At 48.0% G+C, this 23037-nt stretch overlaps 1 protein-coding gene across 2 annotated transcripts in view; it reads right to left on the bottom strand.

Annotated features, from left to right (window-relative positions):
• Positions 1-487: 487 nt before the first annotated feature.
• Mertk (MER proto-oncogene, tyrosine kinase) overlaps positions 488-23037 on the bottom strand; it is a 100283-nt gene continuing 77733 nt past the window's right edge. For both annotated transcript variants that reach the window (XM_046462820.2, XM_046462821.2), the window contains exons 11-19: positions 20913-20998; positions 18945-19040; positions 18001-18081; positions 15084-15176; positions 13865-13983; positions 8840-8949; positions 6983-7142; positions 6232-6368; positions 488-1602 (exon numbers count right to left, since the gene is read on the bottom strand). In XM_046462820.2, coding sequence (XP_046318776.1) covers positions 1095-1602; positions 6232-6368; positions 6983-7142; positions 8840-8949; positions 13865-13983; positions 15084-15176; positions 18001-18081; positions 18945-19040; positions 20913-20998 — 1390 coding nt within the window. In that variant the 3' untranslated portion in view covers positions 488-1094. The remainder of the gene's footprint in view (positions 1603-6231; positions 6369-6982; positions 7143-8839; positions 8950-13864; positions 13984-15083; positions 15177-18000; positions 18082-18944; positions 19041-20912; positions 20999-23037) is intronic.

Genomic DNA, 23037 nt, shown 5'->3' with positions numbered 1-23037 from the left:
ATCATATACTGAATCAGATGCCCTAAATTTTAGCTCTACCACTCTCTAGGGCACTTAATCCTTCCAGGCCTTGGTTTTCTGACCTAAACCTGACGCTGGCACTATACCCACGGTGTAATGACACACATAAAGTACCTGAAACATGACAAGAGCCCAACAAACAATGGCTATCATGAAGTGGCACGACATGGACCAGGGTGTGCTAAGTTCTAGAACCAGGCATCTCCCAAACAGAGAAGTGCCTCCTCGCCTATCAGTTCCCTTCTCGATTACTTAAAATCTCTCCAATCAGGTTGTGTTTTTTAACCCTTTATTATTTTGTAGCCCTCATCCGTGGACTCTTGGGGTGGTTTTTCCAAATCTCTAAAGCGCAATGTCAAGAACAGTCAGAACGACTCCTGTGAGACCAGCCGTCAGCACATCCCTTCACGGAGGCACCGAGGCTGGGGGGACCGTGTCTCTCTGGGTCTTAAGTAAGCCCAATACGTCCTTCTGCATTCATGTTTTATTAGAAAGTCACATCAGAAAATTAATCAGTTACAAAAATTTAAATATTAAATGAATCATTCGAATCAAACACGATTCACAGAGGCACATCAGATTTCTCAGGAAGACGAGAAGCAAAGTCAAATTTGGCATTTCATTTTACAAATATATTTACACTTCATAGTCATGAAAAAGAACTTTAAAAAACAACTCTGACTCTGTACAAAAGCGATCATCGAAGACTAGCAGGAGCTTAGCTTTTAAGATCTGCAAGGTAAGCGAAATGAAGGGAGTCATCTTTTATCAAAATATAACATTCTCTCTTTTCACTATATACATATATATATATATTTCTCTTTTAAATAAATATATATTATGTATTTTCATTTTCATTTTTGGGGATTGCTGAGGATGGAACCCAGAGCCTCCGACAGGCTAGCATGTGCTCTGCCACGGGGCTACACTCCGACCCTACTATGGATCTGGAATGGAGATTTACTTGGTGATATCATCCGGTGCTTGGGGGGCCATGGGATTGACTTGGAAAGGCACTGGATCCCCCGACGTGGGCACCTATTTGATTCCCCCACGTCTCCACTCTGTCCCTCTCACACGGGGATTTCTGAGTCTCTGGAGGAGTCGTCTGCGAACAGCAGTTCATCTGACAATGGGTCCCCCAGGGGCAGCGTGCTACAGTGGGACCAGGAGACCCCATTCCTTACGAGTTTGTCCTCTGGTAAAACTCCGTTCCTTCCAGCCGAGTCTGTGGTGGCGGGAGCAGATGCCAGATCGTCCCACTCCTCGCTGCCCCCGTTCAGGATGTACCTTTCTTCCTGCGGGTTGTTCTCATGAACATCCGCAGTGACCACGCTAACGGCGGAGGTGCAAGAAGCAATGATGGCATCGGGGTCGATGTGCATGTCCAGCTGAGCGGGAGGCGGCTCCTCGGCCAGGCCCTCGAGGCCCTCCAGCGGCTGGGTGTTGATGTAGATGATGTCCGCCTTGTCCTGCGCCTCAGGCAGACTCTTCAAGAGCTTCTCCAGCTGCAGCCTCAGCGCCGAGAAGGTAGGTCTGTCCAGGGGGTCAGTGCTCCAGCAGGAGTACATTATTTCATACCTGAAAGCAGCAAAAGAGAGAGAATAACCTCCTGGCACCGTTAGTGTCACTCACCCCATTCCATCTGATGTGGGCAGTAGATTACTGTATCTTAGGGACAGAAATGTGCGGTTCCGAGATTTCACACTGAATTCCGTCCTGCTGACCTCTGGCCCACTCCACTGACAGGCAGTCCTCTGGTGAACACAGCGCTCACTGATGCAGGTGAGGAACGAGCTCTTCTCATCTGTCTGCTTTCTGAGCCTTTGTGGACATTGGCACGTGCCTCCAGGAGGTGGAGAATCGCAGAGCACTGCACATAGGGGCCCTGAGGCTGGGCACAGGACCCTGAGATGACCCCGGGCACCTTCCCCAGTCCCCTAGTCCTGATCCTCATCTTAGGCTTAGGAGTTCTTTTTAGTTTTCCTGTTTTACCCTCAGTAGATAGTCATTTAGACTTGGCAGTCAATTTTTATTTGTATTTTTGAGGTTTTCATGGTACAAATCAATTTGCATGACTCTGTTTTCCACAGAGCCTTTCCTGTTTGCAGCCTGAGATGAGCTTTGAGAGACTCCATCCCCGGGGACAGAATGTCCTTTTCATTGCTCCATTGAGGTGCTGCTGCTATGCAATTCACTTCCTTTGATTCCACGTTTCAGGAGAAAGTGTCTAATCTGTCTTCCTCCCCCACAGAGAAGAGCAGTGATATCGTTTAGGACTTATTTTCCTTTTGTATTCAATACTTAACGAAACATATAAAAACATAAATATGTCATTTACAGACACAGTGAGCATGTGTACAGTTCCACCTATTCCCATACAGGGAGATTTCAGGGTGTGGATCAAGGTGATTGACAAGACACCAGCCCTGGTGGGGAAGAGGAGGCTGGGACATTGGGTGAGTTAGATTTTATGGATGGAAAAAGAAACATTTGGTCATTGCCACTGGAAGTGGTCATTTTTGTTCTTCGGTTCACATTTTACAAAAGATGTGGCCCTAAAGGTTGTCAGAAGACTGTTCAATGGGCACAGAGTTCCAGCTGTGCAGGATGAGGAGTGCTCAGGAGATGGGTGACCTGGGTCACACAATGCTACTGAGTCGGAGGCCACATATTTAAGATGGACCATGTTATGCATATTTTGCTATAAATTTTTAAATGCCATCAGATTAACTTGCTAAATGTATGCATTTCTGAATTTACTCATAGTTGTTCAGTCTGAGGATGACGAACACCAGTGTTGGGAGCCTGCTGAGAAATGTCCCTGGCTTCCTTGGCTGGGTGTGCATCTCTACCCTGCCCAGCCAGGCCTGATCCCAGCTCGGCTGCTCGGCCTGCAGAGACTCTCAGCCTCTTTCTTTTCTGGGCCTGGCCGGTGTTGGGTGGAAGTGGAGGAACAGGGTGGTCAGCAGGTAAAGGGGGCTTCCGCGAGGGGCAGGTGGTGTGCACTGGGTCCTCGGTGCACACAGGCCACCAGGGCCCGGGTGCCCAGGTGCTGGAGGTCAGCTGTGGGAAAGGTGGGCATGTACAGGACCAGGCAGCGCTGTGACGGGTGGGGGGAGCCTAGGGTGGAACCCTGATGAGGACCCAGAGCCTCCTTGGGGTGCGGCCAAGTGTAGGCTGGGTGCCTCAGGCTTCACTCCTCCCTGCAGCCCCGTGGGAAGGTGTGAAGAGAGAGTCCGGCTTAGGTTCCACTAACAGTGAGTGCCCAGCCCCTGGGACACCAGCTGCCTACTCCTACCACTGACGTGTCCTTTGCGTTGACAACTCAAGCCGTTGTGTGGCATGTATCTGTGGACAATAGCTTGCTCCCTCGGCCAGCCATCCACCACATAGGTACAAGACCCCACTAAAAGGAAGAACCCGACAGGATGAGGCCGTCGATCAGATCAAGGGGTGCCCAGCCCCACAGCCCAGCTTCCTAACTACTCAAACACCCTGCCTGACACAGGTCAGATCCTGAATTTGGGGTTGACCCTAAAGGCAATGGGAATGGGAAAGGTCATGTCTAGAACTATTCCATGATCAGATATAGATTTATTATTTATTTATGGTGCTGGGGATCAAATCCAGGGCCTCTGCATGGGAATCCAGAGCTGTACCACCGAGCCACACCCAGCCTCAATTATACTTTACAGAGGTCACTCTGATTGCCCTCCAGCATATCCTAGGGACCTGGGGGCAGGGGGAAGGAGAGAGGGCAGGTACCACGCATGCTCACTCACTCATTTCTGCTGTGACACCACTGTGACGCAGGATAGGGAGCAGATAAGCTCAGGCCCTGTCCAGGCCTGGGGTTCTATGGTCTGACACTATTGGTGACGGGAACAGAGGAGGACGGGGATCTGGAGGACATCTGAAGGCAGATGGGACCCAGCAGGGCAAGGACAGAACAAGGTGGCTCCTAAGTGTCATGCCAGGTAGCAGGACCAGCACCAGTGCCGTACACCATGGTGCCAACCAGCTGGTGGGAAGGTCCTGAGGGCTGTGGGGACATGACCAGCTCAGCTAGGGAGATGTCCTACAGAGGTCCCCAAGGCATCAGAGAGCAGCGTCCCGGGAGTGGGGAGCAGGGCCTGTAGGGTGTGGGGAGGGGTGGCCTGTGAAGGGCAGGACTTGGGAGCAGTGTGATTGACAGCTCTGTGATTGACAGAGTTTCAGAGTTTGACTTGAAAAAACCAAAGAGCAACTAAACAGGAGTGAGTTCATCCTCGCCGAGTCCAGACAGCATCCTGGATGAGAAGCTTAGGATATTCCTTTGGCTTTTAAAAGGAAATGCCTCTGGAGGAAGCACAGGGGTCTCCTTGGGGACGGGGGGACACTTTTGCTAGCCAGCATCCAGATGTGGGGACAGTGGCCCATGTGTCCCCGCCTGGCTCCCCAGCCACACTGCAGGTGCTGACTCTGCCACCCTAACATTTCAAAGAACAGTGACTCTGCAGTTCCGCACTCTGGGTCTATGGAGACATCTCAGAGTCACAATGGGACACAGCTGAGGCCTTGCGAAGACCCAAGCTAAGCACCACGAAGGTCAACTGCTTTGGGGACAGCTAAGGGAGACATCCTGGTGAAACTCTCCCTGTCAGTGCTGTGCCACTGTCGGTGGGGGGGCTTCCAGAAGCAAACAACTCAACATGGAGCCCTGGGACCGATCCACTCAGGACTTCAGGATTCTCTAAGAGATTCACCGTGTCAGACCACCGCGACCACAGGGAGAACCACTGTGACCACCGGCAGGGTGGGGGCTTGGGCGGAAACCATTTTCTTCTGCTTGCCTTTGACAGGCCTGGGGGGCTGCCTGCAAACTTGCCTGGCCTCCCTCCCTCAGGAGCAACAGGGGCTGAGTGGGGTGGCTCTGGGTCCTGCACATGCTCCCTGCCCCAGTGCCCACCATGGCGTCCCAGGGCAACGCCAGTGCAGGGCCAGGCTCCTGAAATGTTCCTGCTGACTATGGAGAGAATGTCCCTCTCCAAGCCATGGCCCCTCACTGCACAAGGCAGACTCGGTGCTACAGAAGGTCAAGTCACTGAGACATGGGCAGCACTACAGGTCACTATTTGGACAGGGAGGCAAGGTGCTTGGGGAATAGATTTGCAGTGCTGCTGTAACAACTGGCGTAACGTGAGCACTTCCTCTGTGAGCCTCACCTCCCACTGGTGAACCCTCCACACGCTTCTTTCTTTTCTTGTTGGAGGTGAACCCAGGAGTGCTCGGCCACTGAGCCACATCCCCAGCCCTTTTTATTTATTTTTTTTATTTTGAGACAGGGTCTTGCTGAGTAGCTGAGGCTGGCCTTGGACTTGCCATCCTACTGCCTCAATCTCCCCAGTGGCTGGGATCCCAGCTGTGGTCCCCACGCTAGGCACCATCCATTGTCTTATTGAGCCTTTACCACAGCTCTCTGAAGACCATCTAGCTAACTGTTCCTACGGCTGATGAAATGAAGCACAGAGAGGTCAAGTCCATTGTCATGGTCACACGTGGTTAGTTAGGAGGTAGCCCAGCCTGTTCTGACCCAGGGCCAGGTCTCTTCCCCAAAGTGCCTCACCTTGAAGACAAACAGGGGCCTGTGGGGATGGGACATGCACCTGGCAGGAGCTGGGAGCACTCACAGTGGTGTCAGGGAGCGTCTTAAAACACACATTTCTAGTCCTAGTTTGTACCAAGAGCATCACAATCTCCAGCCTGAGAAGCTGCATTGTTAGACTATCCCCAGACCATTCTGATGACCTGCCCATCTCAAAGTCATAGGCTCAGATTTCTAAGTTTACTGTCAAAAGATATGGACGTAATGGGTGTGTCTGACATGCTGTGTAGAAACAGAAGGACACTGCACTCAGAAGGACTCATGCACCATGAAAGATTCCTGTTTACTGATGGGATATATTTCTTAGAGGTGCCTTAAGAGTTTGGGAACATGCAGTTGCCCTGTTTGGATGTGTCCACTGGTCGAGGCTGAGACCATCTGGAAGAGTGAGCCACATCCCTGGGGGTGCTCATGGACTGCTCCCACACCAGGAACGGCCGCTGGCCATGCTCTGCATGCCCACCTGCTAACAGCCAGCCCCCATGGCTGCGTCCCCCCACCCCATCTCTGCAGTCAAGTGGCTGCCCCTGCGTAATGCCCAGTGACCCAGAGACCCTACTCACAGGTCGTCCAAGCAGTCCTCGGGCTGCTTCAGCCTGTGGCCGTGGAGAAGGTAGTCATACATCTCGTGGTTCTGGACGCCGGGGTAGGGAGTCATTCCCCGCGTTGCTATTTCCCACATGGTCACGCCAAATGCCCACTGCAAACAAAGCGGCAAGGAGTCAGGACACGAAGTCCTTCCACAGAGGCTGAATAGACTTTTTCATCGGGAAAGGTCATTTCCTTGAAGAGCTAAAGATGGTGCACAAAGCTGCCAATTATGTCTGAGACCCATTGTCTCCTGACCCTGCAAAACCGTGGGGTCAGAGTGACACAGCTCCTCGCTTTTACGAAAGCTGTGCTGGAAAATGCGACAGTGGCAGACGCAGCCTTGTCTTGCTTAGCGGCCAGCTCTGGGTGGCTGTGGGCATGGCTTTTCCCAACCTGGGGCACAGGGTGTAATCACACAACACAGGGGTTCCAAAGAGCCTCTGCCTGAGCTCATCCCCCTCAATGTGAACATGAGACGTCTCAGCTGCAGGCAGGAGCTCATTCTTCCTTAAAAGGAAAATGGGAATCGGAAAGGTCCCATGCAGAGCACAGGCTTGACTGTTCTGCCTGGGTTAAAAGATTTAGCATGAAATTAAAGGGAGGTGCCAGCATGCTCCCAATGCTGATCATCAAAGAGCACAATGCCCTGCGAGGTGGCCTCTGTCATTTCTTCCCATGCGTCCCCATCTTTGCACTGGGGCCGAGGCAGAGCCGTGTACCCACCACGTCACTTTTGCTGGTGTAGACTCGGTCGGCGAGGCTCTCCATGGCGATCCACTTCACGGGCATCTTGGCGATGCGGCCTTGGCGGTAGTAATCACCACTGTAAATCTTCTTGGAGAGGCCAAAGTCCGCCACGCAGACGGTCATGTCATCTCGTAACCTGCAGAGAGCAAGTCCGTGTCCTCAGCAACCTCGGAAGCAGAACTTTCACCCCAGGTCGACACAGACGTCATGGAAAACATTTGTAAGTGACCAAAGAAGTCATGGGACCCCGTGAAGCTGAGGGGTCCTGCTTGGGCCAAAGCACAACAAGAGAGGGGACCAGAGGGGTTACCATCTTGCATCACTCTGGCCTGCGTGGGGACGAGCCCAGTAAGGGCTGTACCCAGTGGCAGGAGACACTGGAGCGGGCAGAGACGCAGCACCACAGCTCAAAGCCCAGGCCCTGGTGGACTGAGCTAGTGCCCCACTAGCTGTCCTGCCTGGTGTCCTGAAGCCGTGCGGGCCCTGTGAGCTACGCAAGCACCAGAGGCAGGGCAGTAAACCGAACAAGAGATGCCGGATTTTTGTTCTGTTTTTGCACTGCGGATTGAACCCCGGGGCGCATAACCATGGAGCCACATCCCCAGCCCTCTTTATTTTTCATTTTGAAACAGAGTCTTCCTACGTTGCTAAGGGTCTTGCTGAGTTGCTGAGGCTGGCCTTGAACTTGTGATTCTCCTGCCTTAGCCTCCCCAATCACTAGGATTGCAAGCGTTCACCACCGCGCTGGAGATACAGGACTTCTTGCTGAGACAGTGAGATGGGTGTGTGAGGAATTAACTGAAAAATGAAAGGGACATGATTGCATTTACTGCCCAAGCTATTAAAACAGGTCCTAGAGAAAAAGGAGGAAAAGAAGAAGGGAGGAGAGGCAACGGGGGAACGTGGGGAGCTGGAAGAGAACTGGAGGTAGGTGACTAACTTGTCCCTGTTTGCCTGACACTGATTTTATTGGAGGTCACACATCACACTCTGGGAAATCTCAGTCTAGGGCAAACGGGACAGCTGGTCATTGCAGCTGGTAGGAAAAGGGGAAAGGAAATGTTAAGAGCAAAGTAAATTTTCATGATTCTCCCTTCATGGCAGAAGAAGTATTTAAAGAAAAAGCAGTGACAGGCTGGGCTGTGGCTCAGTGGCAGAGCGCTTGCCTGGCACATGTGAGGCCCTGGGTTCGATTCTCAGCACGGAATATAAATAAATGAATAAAGTAAAGGTCTATCAACATCTAAAAAAATAAATTTAAAAAACACAGTGACAAAACCAACGATCATAGTTATTGTCTGTGCAGGTTTTTGTTATTGTCACAGATGATGTCTCCGTCAGGCTGAAACAGAGGGGTGGACTCAAGTCCAGGTTCTTTTAGGGTAGACCCTCGCCCACTGTGAGGGCAAAGCTCCCGGGGTTCAAGGTACAAGGCTCCTTCACTGGGAAGCAGCACGGACATGGGACACGACCTTTATCATTCCCCGTCATCATGTCTTTATTGTCATGGTGTCATGTAAGTCAGGTGACTCACATGGGGATCCAGGTCCAAAGCTAGCTGGTGACCACGGGAAGGACCAGGCAAGTGACAGGGTGGAAATAGACACGCCAACACACGAGAGCGCTCTGGAGGCCAACCAGACCCCGGGAGGCAGACATGAATCCCCCAAGCAAAACCCCACCAGAACCGGGGCCATGGAGACCCCGCCCAGAGCAGGCCCCGCTGTCCCTTCCAATCTCACCTCCTCCCAGTCAGCAATAGGCCACTCCCCAGACTCACAAAGATCAAACGCCAGAAGTCCAGTGCCCTCTAGGATGACCCAGGACACTTACATGCAGTTCCGAGCAGCTAAATCCCGATGAAGAAAATTTTTGTTGCTCAGATACTCCATTCCCAGGGCGATGTCCACCATGAACTTCAACAGGGTCTGCAGGGGAATGTGCTGCGGGCAGAGGAAGACCATCTTTTAGAAGGAAAACTTGGCAGGATATTTCCACCTGAGGTGTTCTCATTTGTTAGGGTATGGGGTGGCAGAGCAGTAAGATATCTCATTTCATATCATCCACATCACGGATAGGATTTTAATAAAGACATTTTTAAAAACCTGAAAATCTTTTGGCAAATACACATCTCTTCTCTCCATCTGTAAAACCATTTACAGTGAATACTATTGTTTCTTTTCACAGGTTCTGAGGCCAAAGGCCACCCTCGGTGTCCTAAGAGTCTGTGGGAGGCCAGGAGGACGAGGGGAGGGACGGTCTGGCCCAGGGAGGGCGGATGAGTGCCCATGTGGCCAGTCTAACGTTTTGAAGGTATTTCCACTGTGAACCCCCAGCCCTTCCACCCACACTGGATGCTGAGATGTTCTGAGGGCACTTCTTTTCCTCTAGGCAGCAGTGGCTGGCCCCCAGTCCTTGTGATGGATCAGAGTTCACGTACTCATTCAGGATTCTCACTTTGTTTCTTGAGGGCCCTCCTCCTGTGCCTTTCCACCATCCAGGGTTTTTCCATGTCATAAAAACCAGGCTAGACTGCCGTGAGAGGCCATCTGGCCCTGGCAGAGCTGCCTACGAGCAAGGTGACCAGGGAAGACCTCCATGGAATAATTAAATGTTTTAACACGGTCACTGCCCTGAAGGAAAGGGCTCACCACAAGTTCCTGGCAACCACGAGCAGGCCGCGTGGGTGTGCCCTCCCTGAGGCAGGGGACGTGTCACGGCTGGCTCTCCTTGGAACGAGAGTGTTCCACAGTGATACTCACAAGACTCTGCATTTTTAATGACTTCTCTTTCCCAACTAAGACTCACATCAATTAGGCACCGCACATAAAACTAAGACGCCTCAATGATCCTGGCCCATAAGTAACGCAGATACTGAAAACACCCACGAACCAGGCATGGAGATTTTATGTCTCTGCTCAGTATATTCAGGGCATTTGGTTTTCTGGATGCTAATTTCCAGAAAAGGAATCGGATCCTAAGGAATATCAAATGTGCTGTAATTCATGACAGGGTAATAAGTATCAGGACCTATTCATTTGTACCAAGAATCACTATGTTATTTTATTATTTTTTTAATATTTATTTTTTAGTTTTAGGTGGACACAATATCTTTATTTTATTTTTATGTGGTGTTGAGGATTGAACCCAGTGCCCCACGCATGCCAGGAGAGCTTGCTACCGCTTGAGCCACATCCCCAGCCCACTATGTTATTTTTGAAGACCATGACTAAAAGTCATTCAAGAAACACTTGTGCGCCACAATCACCAAGTTCAGTGAGATTGCAGGACACAAGATATACAAAATCGACTGTATTTGTGTCCACTAGCACTGAGCAATCAGAAATGAAATTAAGAAAACTTCATTTATAATAGAATCAGAATAAAATATTTGGACATAACTTTTTAAAAGATGTGTGAACTTCAATTCTGAAAACCACAAAATGTTGAAAGAAATCAAAGACCTACATTCACAGGAAGAGTGAGTTCTGAGTTCATAGATTGCAAGACTTAATATTGTTATAATGGCAACACCCCCCAGCTGAGCCATCCATTCAGAATAAGCCGACCAGAACACCAGCTGGCTTTTTTCTAGAAATTAATAAGCTGATCCTTAAGTCATATGAAAACTCCTGGAACCTAGAACACCCAAAACCAGCCCGAATGAGAACAAAGTTGGAGGATTCACACAACACAGACTGACTTCAAACTTACTGCAAAGCAACTGTCATGAAGACAACACAGAACTGGGACAAGGACAGACATAGAGATCAATGGAATAGCACTGAGAGTCCAGGAAGTAGCTTTTACAAAGGACATCAAGACCATTGACCACAGGGAAAGAAGAGTCTTTTGAACAAATGGTTCTGGGACAACTGAAGAGTCACATGCAAAAGAAGGAAACTGGATCCCTATCCCAAATCATACACAAAAACTAACTCAAATTACCAAATGATGGATCAGTCGGGTGCGGTGGTGCATGCCTGTAACCCCAGTGGTTCAGGAGGCTGAGGCAGGAGGATTGCAAGTTCAAAGCCAACTTAAGCAACTTAGCAAGACCCTATCTCAAAATCAAATATAAGAAAGAGCTAGGGATGTGGCTCAGTGGTTAAGCATCCCTGGGTTCAATTCCTGGTACCAAAATAATAATAATAATAATAATAATAATAATAATAATAATATAAAAAAAGTGTTAGTAAGGATGTGGAGACATTGGAACTCTTCTTCATTGCTGGGGAGAATGTGAACTGGGGCTGCCACTTCAGAAAGCAATCTGGCAGTTTCTCAAAAAGTTATCAGTTTCACTTCACCCAGTAATCCTACAGGTAAGTACAGACCTTAGAAAATTTAAAATCTATGTCAACTCAAAAATTTGTACACGTTATTCTTAGAGTGTTATTCATAAAGCCAAAGGGTAACAGCGCAAACATCCATCAATGGATGGGCTGACAGAATGTGGTATGTCTATACAGGAGAATATTATAGTAGAACCGGCTGTCTTATCAAAGTCGTCCTGAGACAACCCAAAGTCACCCAGTTATCTTCCCTGCTCTACCCCACTCCCCTCCTCCCGGTGCTCTGCCCCACCACATGGGATGACCCGCTCTTCCTAAAACATACGTGTGTCCCGGATGGCTCCTTATGGTCTCGGCCTCGGGCTTCCCGTGGGTCTCCATTATTTTCACTCCTTCATTCACCCCTTCCCCAAACTCCAGGCAGGTGGCTCGTCTCTCCTGTGGCTGCTACCCTTTGTGACGTCAGCCTCTCTGAGAACTGGGGACATCTGTCATCTGCCTGTCCACCCTGACCAGACCGTCCACGCCCAGGCCTGCTGGAGAAGCAAGCTTATGCGCCCTGAGACCTGGCCCTGGACCATGCTAGCAGGGGTAAGGGGTCTTCATTCCTAGGAAATCGGCTGCTCAGGCAGCGACAAGAGAACTGAATCTATCTGTGTGCTCCATGTCTCGCTGCTCTGTCTGCAGCCACTGAGTATGAACGCATAGCCCTTTCTGATATTTTTAGCCCGTGGGCTAAAAATTCTTGTATTTTTGCAAAGACAAAACTATTCATGAGTTAGTCAAAGCGGGGTCCTTGCTTCCTTCACTTGTTCAAAAGCCTAGGAGACCACAGGAGAACGTCTGGCAGGCACAGACCGGCATTTATGAGGGTAGGGCACGAAACTCAAACAGCTAAGACAACTCTGAAGAAGTGCAAGAAAGTGGGAGGAGGTACTTTTTGCCATCTCAGACTTACAACAAAGCTACAGTGATTGACCAGCGGTCGGGGCGCAGGAGGACAGTCAGACAAGCAGACAGAGGACTCGGAAGCACACCCAGTGTGTACAGCCAGTCTATCTGGACAAAGGCGTAAAGGCAATTCAGGGGATTAAGGGTGGTCCTGCATGAAAAACCTCATAGACCTTGAACTAAATCTTACACCGAACTAAAAACAGGTCATACACTGAAATATACCATCGAAAAGCACAGAAGTTTTAGAAGAAAACAGGAGAAAAACTTCTTTTTTTTAACCAGAGATATTAGGCACAGAGTTCTCAGACATGACAGCAAAAGGCATGATTTATGGAAGGGAAATGGAAGCAGGTGTTTCTATTGCACCCAGAGTCTCGCTATGGATTGCAGCCGAGGGGACAAAGGGGGATTGTTGCAGAAAGTCCAGGTGCAGACTGCAAGGTGCTGGTCCCCCCAGGACCTGCAGTGATTTAGGGCAACACCAGCCCGAGTGACTTCTGTCCTAATACAGGGTGACTCCTGACAGGCCAGCCCCTCGCTGTCCTTGCATGCTCCGACTAGAACTGGGCAGGACGGTCACCTCTCTGACAAACAGAGAAGGCAAGTGAGGGAAAGCAAGGGTGGGGGCCAGCCAGGCAGGCAGTAGGACACCCCACAGACCTGCTCACGATCACGTCTGTCCACAAGAAACACCATGAGAGGGTTTTCATTTCCAATCAGGAGGCCCAGACCTATGCTTCCATCAACAGATTCCCGAAGTCACAATCCTGACAGTCACCACTAAAATGACCCTAAGGAAGCCAGCCTCTAAATCTGTGGTCTTAAGTTTTCTGGGGATCTCTAACTGCCTCTGCAGCCACATCCAAAATTACCAGGCCTCTCAGTCCCGACTGCTGGTGGGCCGACATAGGAGGTGAAATATCACAAACATATCTGACAGCTACTACGCAGTGCCCTGGACTCACTCTCTCTCTCTCTCTCTCTCTCTCTCTCTCTCTCTCTCTCTCTCGTGTGTGTGTGTGTGTGTGTGTGTGTGTGTGTAGAGAGATGGGGTCTGAAGCTAGGGCCTCACGCATGCTAGGCAAGTGCTCTGCCCCTGAGCTGTGCCCCTGTTCCCTTTTCAAACTTCTTTATGTTGACACAGGATATTGTTAAGTTGCCCTGGCTGGCCTCACATTTTCCATCCTCCGGCCTCCGCATCCTGAGTAGTTGGGATTCCCGGTGTGATTATAACTCATTTTACTAGATTAAGATAATCATAAAAGTGTGTTCCCTAAATACTAGGCACACTTCTCAGGCTGCAGCCGTGACATTGAGGATGACCCTGTAAGTTTATTTTAGGAGAGCATCTTCCGTGGCCTTCCCGACATTGGTGATCTCTGCAGAGTGTATGACTCGGGCTGTGGCCCGAGACGGTGCACCAGCTGGCCTGTTCCCACCATATATGGGAACCACACTGCCCAAGAGCAGGTCTGCCCGGAGGACGGACGCACAGTGGCCACTGAAGGAAGGTCAAGGTCCTTTTTACTGTCCTTCTCCTCAGTTTTGAACTCTGAGGCTGGGGCTTTCCCAGCTCTGACATAAAGGAGGGGTGACCAAGCCCACTTACCTTTGGCCCTGTTCCCAGACGGGAATGCAGAAGATAGGTGTGCAGGTCCCCGTACTTCATGAAGGGCAGGACCACCATGGGCTTCGGGACGCCTTGGGAGCCCATCTCTATACACACACCTGAAATTCCAAACAGGAGCGAGCAAAGCGCCTCATTATATGGGATCGAAGAAGCACTGGGGGGGCTACCACTGAAATCAGGTGCCAACAAGTTAGCAGTTGAAACCCCAAAGCACCTAACTCTGGCTGTGCTGTAGGATCCGGAACCCACGCAGGCTCTGCTGCCTCCCATTTTGTTTTTTATTTTCAATTAGGGTCATTCTTTGTGTTTCTGCTGGACTCCCTCTCTAAGAGGTCGTGACCTCATTAGACTCCGATGCTAACCTAGCTTCATGGAATAGTGGGTTAATCATGGGAGGAAGTCCACAGCAACTCCGCTTAAAACTATTCAAAGAATTTTGAGGGCCTATAATTCAAACCCACTTTTCTAAATTTTAGTAGTTTCCTAAGGGAGAAGCCAAAGCACCATTTACCCTGGTTCTAGAACTAGAGTCTGTCACCTGAGCCTCCTGGCAAGAGCACCCGCCCACTCCTCCTCTGGCGATTACAAAGTGCAATTGTTCTCAGAGTCTGCTACAGCCAAGGGCTGCAAATAAATAACAATTGTTTCTTTGACCAAATATTGTATCCAACAGTCTCTGCATCTCTCTGCAGAGTCAATCCTATCAAACTTTGAAAGATCTCCCAAGAAGTTATCATGTGTCAAGTTAAAGGGCAGAAAGAAAGAAAAGAAAGAGGTGAGCAGAAAATTCCATCATCTCCAGCTGTTTCTCTTTTAGAATACGCCACACCCACACTTCATCTTGTCTTTCCATCTCACAGAGCTACAAAACCAGGTTATGATAAATCATGTTCCATGAAAGTGCCCAAGTACCGGGATCATAAATCAGTACTTCCACACGGGTTCATAAATTCATTCTCAAAGATGATTTATGGAATTTCTCTCCTTTTCCCCCATCCCTGAGCCCCCCGGTGTCAAGAAACTCTAGCCCATTTTTACTTTCAGCCTCTGAAAACAGAACCCTAAGGGAAAATCTTCTGGGTGAAAAAGCTCAGCACTGTCAACCCCTCCAGGATAGGAAGTGTGGACTATGAACTACGGCACCAAGGATCTTCCCCTTGGCCCACCCTGTGCCCCAACCTTCATTTCCCAGGGGTACCTAGAAGCCGGATGACGTTCGGGTGGTTGAAGTCCTTCATGCAGGCTGCCTCGCTGAGAAACTCCTCGATCTCCCGCTGAGAAAAGTTGTCCACTGCAGAAATAAAGGGAAACTGAGGCATGACGAGTTGACTCGGGAGGGAAAAGGGTGGGTGGTTGTGATTCTGTTCTCTAAGTCTGGAGAAGACTGAACTATGGAAACAGTGAACATGTGAATGGTTTTCAGGGGCTGGGGGCATTGAGGGGAGAGAAGAGAGGCACTCAGAGGAGGAGCTCAGGTGGTGAGGGAGGGGGTTTAGAGCCATAAAACTCTCCTGCAACACTCTCATGGTGGCTGCACATTCTTCATACTTATGTCAAAATCCACAGCACTGCACATCACCAAGAGCAGGAAACTAAAGACATCAGCTAACAATGTGTGGCTCTGGGCTCTTAGCTGTGAGACACACACCACTGAAAGATGCTCGTCCCAGGGGAGACTATGTGTGGAGGGGAGAGGAATGCATGGAAACTTCTGGACTTTCTGCCCAATTTTTCTGTCAATCTGGAACTGCTCTAAAAAAGGAAAGTCCATTAGTAAAGAAAAAAGAAACAAAAAGCACCCCCCCCAAAAAAAAAAAAACTAAAGTTTCTTCCAACTAATCTGTTGCAATTATCTTTATCTTAAATAAGGAAAGAATACCTTACGTCTCTATTTCTGTCCCCATGTGTCACTCAGACTCATTGCTCAATCAGGCCTGTGAGACGGGTACACTTTCATACCAAGTTCTTGGAATGAAACCAGTTAAAGAGAACTGCTTGAAATCCGGCCTTATGCTACTGAAATAAGCCAGTCACAAGAGGATCTTTACTGTGCGATTCCACCGACAGGAAGTGCTTGGAGTAATGAAATCAGAGTAGAGCAGTGATAGCCGGGGGAGGGGGCGGGAGTTAGTGCTCGAAGGGTACAGAGTTTTGGTTTCATAACAGGAAAAGGGTTGGAGACGATGGTGGCGATAGTTGTACAACAATGTGAATGCGCTTACGTCGCTGACCCACACACCTGAAAATTGCTGGGATGGTGGATTTTATGTGTATTTGACTACAATTCAGCACGACAGACACATCACAAAGTCAGGCTTGTTCAACAGGAGAGAACCAATGACTGACAGCCCACCTGAGGCCATCCAGCAGCATCTGTACCACGTGACTTCTTGATTATTATGTGTTATTTTTAACAATTTTTTAAAAATTATTTTTAGTTGTAGTTGGACACAATATCTTTATTTTATTTGTTTATTTTTTCTTAACATGGTGCTGAGGATCGAACCCAGGGCCTCGCACATGCTAGGTGAGCACTTTACCACTGAGCCACAACCTCAGCCACTGAATACATTCTTATGATCTAATTTATGCTTTCATGTCTAGTAAAGACTGGATTTAACTTTTAGGAAGGCTGGGTTCGGTAGCCCACACCTGTAATCCTAGACGCTCAGGAGGCTGAGGCAGGAGGATGGCAAGTTCAAGGCCAGCTTCTGCAACTTAGTGAGACCCTGTCTCAAAAATAAATAAATAAGTAAATAAAATAAAAAATAAAAATAAAAGGGCTGAGGCTGTGGCTCAGTGGTTAAGTGTCCTCTGGGTTCAATCCCTGGTTCCAAACTGTTAATTGCTTACCCAAAATAATACAGAACAGGTACAGGTGGTTAATAAGGAGTCAAAATCAAGATGAACAAAATGAGCATCAGGCTATGTCCATCCACAAGAATCACAATGAAGACTACCACAGGATCACGGTCTCTTTCCTGGGGACCCATGTGAGGGGCCATGGCTGGATGGACTCTTGAACAATCTAGCTCAGCTGTGTGGACCCAGGACTGCATGTCCTGAGAGCAGGACGTGGGACATGTGCTACCTTGCCACTACAGTGTGGTTATCTTATGGTCACAGAAACAGTCTGGCACAGCTTGTCCCCTTTCCGGCTCTTTGACTTAGATTAAGTCAGCAAGTCACAATAGTTGCCTTATGTGCATAAATATTTGCACAGACTCTAGAGTTGTAACTGACACCTGCCGTGATTTTTGTGAAGGCTGCAGTGCATTCTCCTCCACTCTGCCACCCAGGGAACTCTCTAGAATGCAACCTACTCTGTCTCTCTCTTGCTCTACTCCTTGCAGGATAAATGCAGATTCTGTGCTGACCAACGAGGCCCTCCCTGTCCCTGAGGCTTCTTCTCTGCTGGCTTGAAGGGTCTACCTTGTGTTAGCACCTCTTCATCTTTTTTTTTTTTTTTTTTAACCAGGGATTGAACTCAGGGCACTCAACCACTGAGCCACATCCCCAGCCCTATTTTGTATTTTATTTAGAGACAGGGTCTCACTGAGTTGCTCAAAGCCTCGATACGTTGCTGAGGCTGGTTTTGAGCTAGCGATCCTCCTGTGTCAGCCTCCTGAGCTGCTAGGATTATAGGCGTGCACCACCACTCCTGGCTCTTCATGTCTTTGATCAAGGAATTATTTCTCTGCTCTCTGGGAAACTTCCTTCCCAAGCAGCCCATAGCTTCTTGGGACCCATGCAGCCACCTTTGAATGTGAAAGTGACCCAGCATCCTGGAGAGACGAGCCTCAGCGAGCCCTGGGGTGGGATGCTGCCACCAGGTCATCACTGCCTCAGAAATTTACACCTGAGCTTGACTGGATGAGGCAGAGGAGGCGGGAGGATTCCAAAGATGGCAAAGGTACCACAAGCTGTTGCTTTGGGGGTAAAGAAACATAATGCATGCATGCATGAGGAGCTCACTCCCCGTTAGTGACCAGTAGCCCATGCTGCCCTCTGGCCCACTGGCCACGGAGATCTGAACACCGTCACTGGTCCTGGGAACATCCCAGGTTAAAGCGCCTGCCTGCTCCAGAGGAGGGGTCTATCCGTTGAAAACTCACACTTCATGGTCTTCACTGCCACCTTCTGAGAGGTCCCGTCTGGCTGCTTCAGACTGCCTTCCATCACAGACCCAAACTCTCCTGCAAAGTGAAACAAAGTCTACGTGGATACTGTGCAGATTCTATCCCCACCACAGAAACCCCATAGTGCTGACCTGCCACTTTCATGTGGTGTGAACATGACTCACCCCCAGGCAGTGGGCACAGCCAGGCACAGGCGGCCGGGGGCAGATGCCTGTACTGGTCTCCCTCCTGCCCTGGGCCTGGGAGGCTCGGACTTTGCTTAGCTCTTCCCTTGGTTGGGCATGACAACTGACCCAAGGCACTCACGGGAGAACGTGGCACATGTTACTGAAGCTCACACAGCACAGACTTTCCTTTCTGGTGCCAGGGATGGAAGCCAGGGCCTCCCACACGCCAGGCAAGTGCTCGACCACGGAGCGGCACCTCCAGCCCAAAGCACAGACTCTTCGCATCATTAGCAATCATCCTAAGGACAACTTGGCACATGGAATACCTATTTCCAATTGTGTTTCTGTTAAACTAGTTAGGAAGGTGCCAAGAGACTCCCTGAAGTCAGAGGAATAAACCTGAAACACGTGGGACAGTGACCAAGGAACTGCATGATTTCCAATAAAAGAAGGGAATTCATACTTTTCAAGTTTCCTGTGGAAGCCCTTTCATATGGTGAAAAATCACTATTTCCATTTTAAATTACAAAGTAGATCTGTTTGTATTACAACTCAAAGTTACACAATATTTTGTTATTTTGCAGTGCCGGGAATTGAACCCAGGGCCTCACACATGGCAGGCAGGTGGTCTACTACTGAACTATGTGCCCATGCCTAAGTATGTCAATCTATTTAATAAATATACATTAAATAAAATTCCCCCCAACTACTTACCTTCTTACTGCATGTTTTAAGAGAACTTAAATTGCTCACCTTCGCCCAGAATTTTCCCAAGGATCAGGAGATTCCTGTCAATCACAACATCCTCTAGTTTATTCTGCAGCTCCTCGCTGACTCCCAAGCTATGTACTGCAGAAAGAGGAACAGAGATGAGGGAGAGTCTATGCTTTCTTTCATTTAAGTACGATTAGCATTGTACTTTAAGTTCTATATAGTGTTTCCGCAGTTGTCATTTTGTACCCATTATTTCTTTTCCAAAAATTCCACTAATAAAACATCACACCTGATGGTGATTACAGGGTGTTAAATGAATCCTTCAGGGTGGGGTTAATTCTGAACAACTATAAACATTGGAGCCTTGTTTTGGGGGGCAGGTGGCGCAAGCCTATAATCCCAGCAGCTCGGGAGGCTGAGGTAGGAAGATTGTGAGTTCGAACCAGCTTCAGCAACTTCAAGAGGCCCTAAGCAACTGGGTTCAATGCCTAGTACAAAAACAAACAAACAAACAAAACCAACAAAAAGCCCCTATTCTCTTCCCTTAATACAGTAGTAGCAGCAATCAGGAATCAGATTGGTGGAGAAGAGGTTTGCTCTTGATTTAAAAGAGTAAGGAAAATGAGTCAACAGGCACTTGCTAGAAAATCATTTACTATTATATCCCTAACTAGGTGTACGAAAGAGCCATAAGGACATCCCACCACCCTCGCATTCCAGGGAAGCAGGCACACAAATCACAGGGGACATCCTGTGATGTCTCTGCACCTCACGATGGGACCTCAGAAGTGCTGAACGGAGTACTTTGGGGAAGGAGAGGGAGAGGTCACCTAGAGTCAGGTGTGCAATATAAAGAGGTCTATCCATCGTGGGCTCGTGGCACTAAGTGTTAGGCATGAGAGGGATTAACCAGAAAAGAAGAATTCAATCATCATTTGGCAAATGATCCAGTCCGAGCTGCTAAGGCATAAGCCAGACTTGGAATTTTAAAAAAGTAGATCTGAATAATTAGAACACATGAGCTCTTAGGAAAAAAGTTTACCCAAAGGGCTCTCCAAGGAAGGAAGAGATTGTATACAGGAAGCTTTTTTAAAAATGCCAGGATAGATACGTGTAAAACACAAGGCACACAGATCAGAAGAGTGACGGCATCACACTAACGTCCCTCATCAAGCGACCTTTCACTTCAGAGGAGCACAGCGGGCTCCATCTTCCTTGTGTCCTTCTGGTTTTGTCTTGTTTGGGCAAATATCCAGAAGAAGGAATTTGATAATATTTGCACACGCTTTCTACACTGTTTCTGAAATTATTCAAGAACACAGTTATCTGTTTGTCTCCACTCTTCAAACCACAAGGCCCCACGCTGATTCAGCAAAATTCAAACCAGAGTTGCTACTGGCATGTTGGCAAACCAGCCCGAGCTACTTGCCAGGAAAACAGGAAATGAGGCTCAAGATTAGGTCCACTGCTCTGCTGTTCCCTTTAAACCCCGGCCTGTACCCCATCTCCAGACCCAGAACGTTCCTCTTTCTGCGTCTCGTGGCATTATGAAAACCCTTAGCATTGGTTTCCTTCTCTCTCTCTCTCTCTCTCTCTCTCTCTCTCTCTCTCTCTCTCTCTCTCTCTTTCTTTCTTTTTTTGTCCCAGGGATTAAATCCAGAGGTGCTTAACCACTGAACCACATCCTGAGCACTTTTTATTTTGAGACAGGGTCTTGCTAAGTTGCTGAGGCTGGCTTTGAACTCACGATCCTCCTGCCTCAGCCTCCCAAGCTGCTGGGATTGCGTGCACCACTGTGCCCAGCACCCCTGGTTTCTTAACCCCAGTTTCACTACAGATTTCCAGTAACTGGGCCAACAAGATGCGTGTGGCAATGTCTGACTACATTTCATACATAGCATTCCCCGCTCTTCACCTTTTTTGGCTTTGGTTAGGATATGTCTGGGGATCATTCTCTCTCACCTCTCCACTATATTACCTTTTGCCAAAAAGGAAAAGTCAACTTACAGGTGAGTTCGATGGCTCGCCGGCAGAAGGACTTCTTTGCTATATAATTTACGACTAATTCAGCATCCTCCTCCGTGAACGCGCTCCTGGAGGATGAAAACAAGCACATTCCACCTTAAAAACAGGGATGCAGAGGCACCTGCTGATTCCACAGGCACCTGTCAGCAACAAAAACATTTCCCACAGGAGAAATAGGTTTCTCTCCTTAGATCTATTTTAGGTTTACTTGGCAATATCAAAATGACTGTGTCCAGGCACCACCAAGTGCAGAGAATAACTAGAAAATTCCCAGTGGATAAACAATCTGAGCAACTAAATAAAGCAGCACAGGATGACCAGTATAAAGCGAATACGGACAAGCCCATGTTGATGTAAACATGGCTGACCCAGGGGGAAGAGATGAATCTCCTGGAAAGAATTCCAAGTGGTTTTTGTGGTTCCTACACCCTTCAGGAGTGAGGGAAGCTCATTCCTCATCTAGTTAACTGAGGGCTGTGTAATGACTTGCTTCCATAGAAAATTGTAGAAAGGGAGAGCGAATATCTTCACAGCAGAGCGACCTAGCAAACCCTCCCTCAGCCAGGCAAAGGAGGTCAACATGGACAGTGAAAAATGGTCGAGGGTCCCTTTGATCTGATGTAATGAAGATGGCACCTCACCTCTGATAACCCACAGCCCCAGGCTAATCGTGAGCAGAACACCTGACCAGGTTCCTGAAACCTGTCAAGATCGTCCAAGACAAGGACAGGGAGAAACTGCCCCAGCCCAGGGGAGCCTAGGGAGACAACAACTATACGTTGGGAGGTGGGAGCTGCAGTGGGATCCCAGGAAAGAGGAGGGACATTAGGTGAAAACTGAGGAAATCTGAATACATTGTAGATTTTAGCTAACGATAATGCAACAATATTGGTTTATAAATTATAATAATAAATGCACTATGCTAAATTAAGCTGTTAATAAAGGGGAAATTAGGTACAGGACATATGAAGGTCTTTGTACTATCTTCTTAATTTTTCTATAAATTAAAACTATTCTAAAAAAATAAACTCTATAGGTTGGGAGGTGGCTCAGTGGTATATTGCTCTGCCTGGACAGTGTGAGGTCCTTGGTTTCATCTCCAGCACTAGGGGGAAAAAGTCAATATAAAAAATTAATTTAGGGCCTGGGGTTGTGATTCAGCGGTAGAGCACTCGCCTCGCATGTGCAAGACCCTGGGTTCGATCTTCAGCACCACATAAAAATAAATAAGTGAAATAAAGGTATTGTGTCCAACTACAACTTAAAAAAATTCATTTAGTCCATTTAAAACTAATCAGTAGGAAAGTAGTATGAATTAATTAGTCTAAATTGTAGAATTGCTGGGCTCAGTGGTACACATCTGTAATCTCAACAACTCGGGAGTCTGAAGCGGGAGGATCACAAGTTTGAGACCAGCCTGAGCAACTAAGGAGATCCTGTCTTAAAAATAAAAAATAAAAAGGCTGGGGATGGAGCTAACGATAGAGCACCCTGGGTTCAATCACAGTGTCAATCAATAGGCTTCCTTTCATTTTACCTTGGGCATATAAATTATTTTTAAAGAGATAAAACAGTTTCGAAAATAATTTATAAATGTTAATATTACTATATAAATAATTTATAATATATATGTAGGCAAAGCAAGGCAGCTTGAAGGAAGGAATATGCCAAAATAGCACTGTAACCATGTATGAGCCCAGGTTACAAATGGGTTTCACTTTCTACTTCTGATTATTCTACATAGTCTGATTTTTTAAAACTATAAGAATGTTAATTTTATAACTAGAAAATAAAGATGTCTTCATTAAAACAGGTGCAAAAAGGTGTCTATACAAAATGAACAAATGAATAGGTCTCATTGGGAGGACCCAAGGGAACTGGCTCTAGTAAACATAAAAATAACCTGTTATAAGTTTTTGCTGAGCTTAATGGTCCTTGGAAATAGCTGTATTCCTAAATGTTAGAATAGTTTTGTAACCTTGTTAATGTATTTGCTGAATTTAGCAGCCCCACTTTTTGGTAAATTCTGTAGCTTTCAACCCTAACCTTTCCTAGGTTACTGCAACCAAAGTTCAATCAGCTAATATCTAACATCCATTTTAGTGTT

The sequence above is a fragment of the Marmota monax genome, unplaced genomic scaffold (assembly GCF_021218885.2).
Source record: "Marmota monax isolate L192 unplaced genomic scaffold, Marmota_monax_Labrador192_F-V1.1 WCK01_AAM20220418_F8-fsc00245, whole genome shotgun sequence".
Taxonomy (NCBI): Eukaryota; Metazoa; Chordata; class Mammalia; order Rodentia; family Sciuridae; genus Marmota; species Marmota monax.
This window is presented reverse-complemented; position numbering and strand designations above follow the sequence as displayed.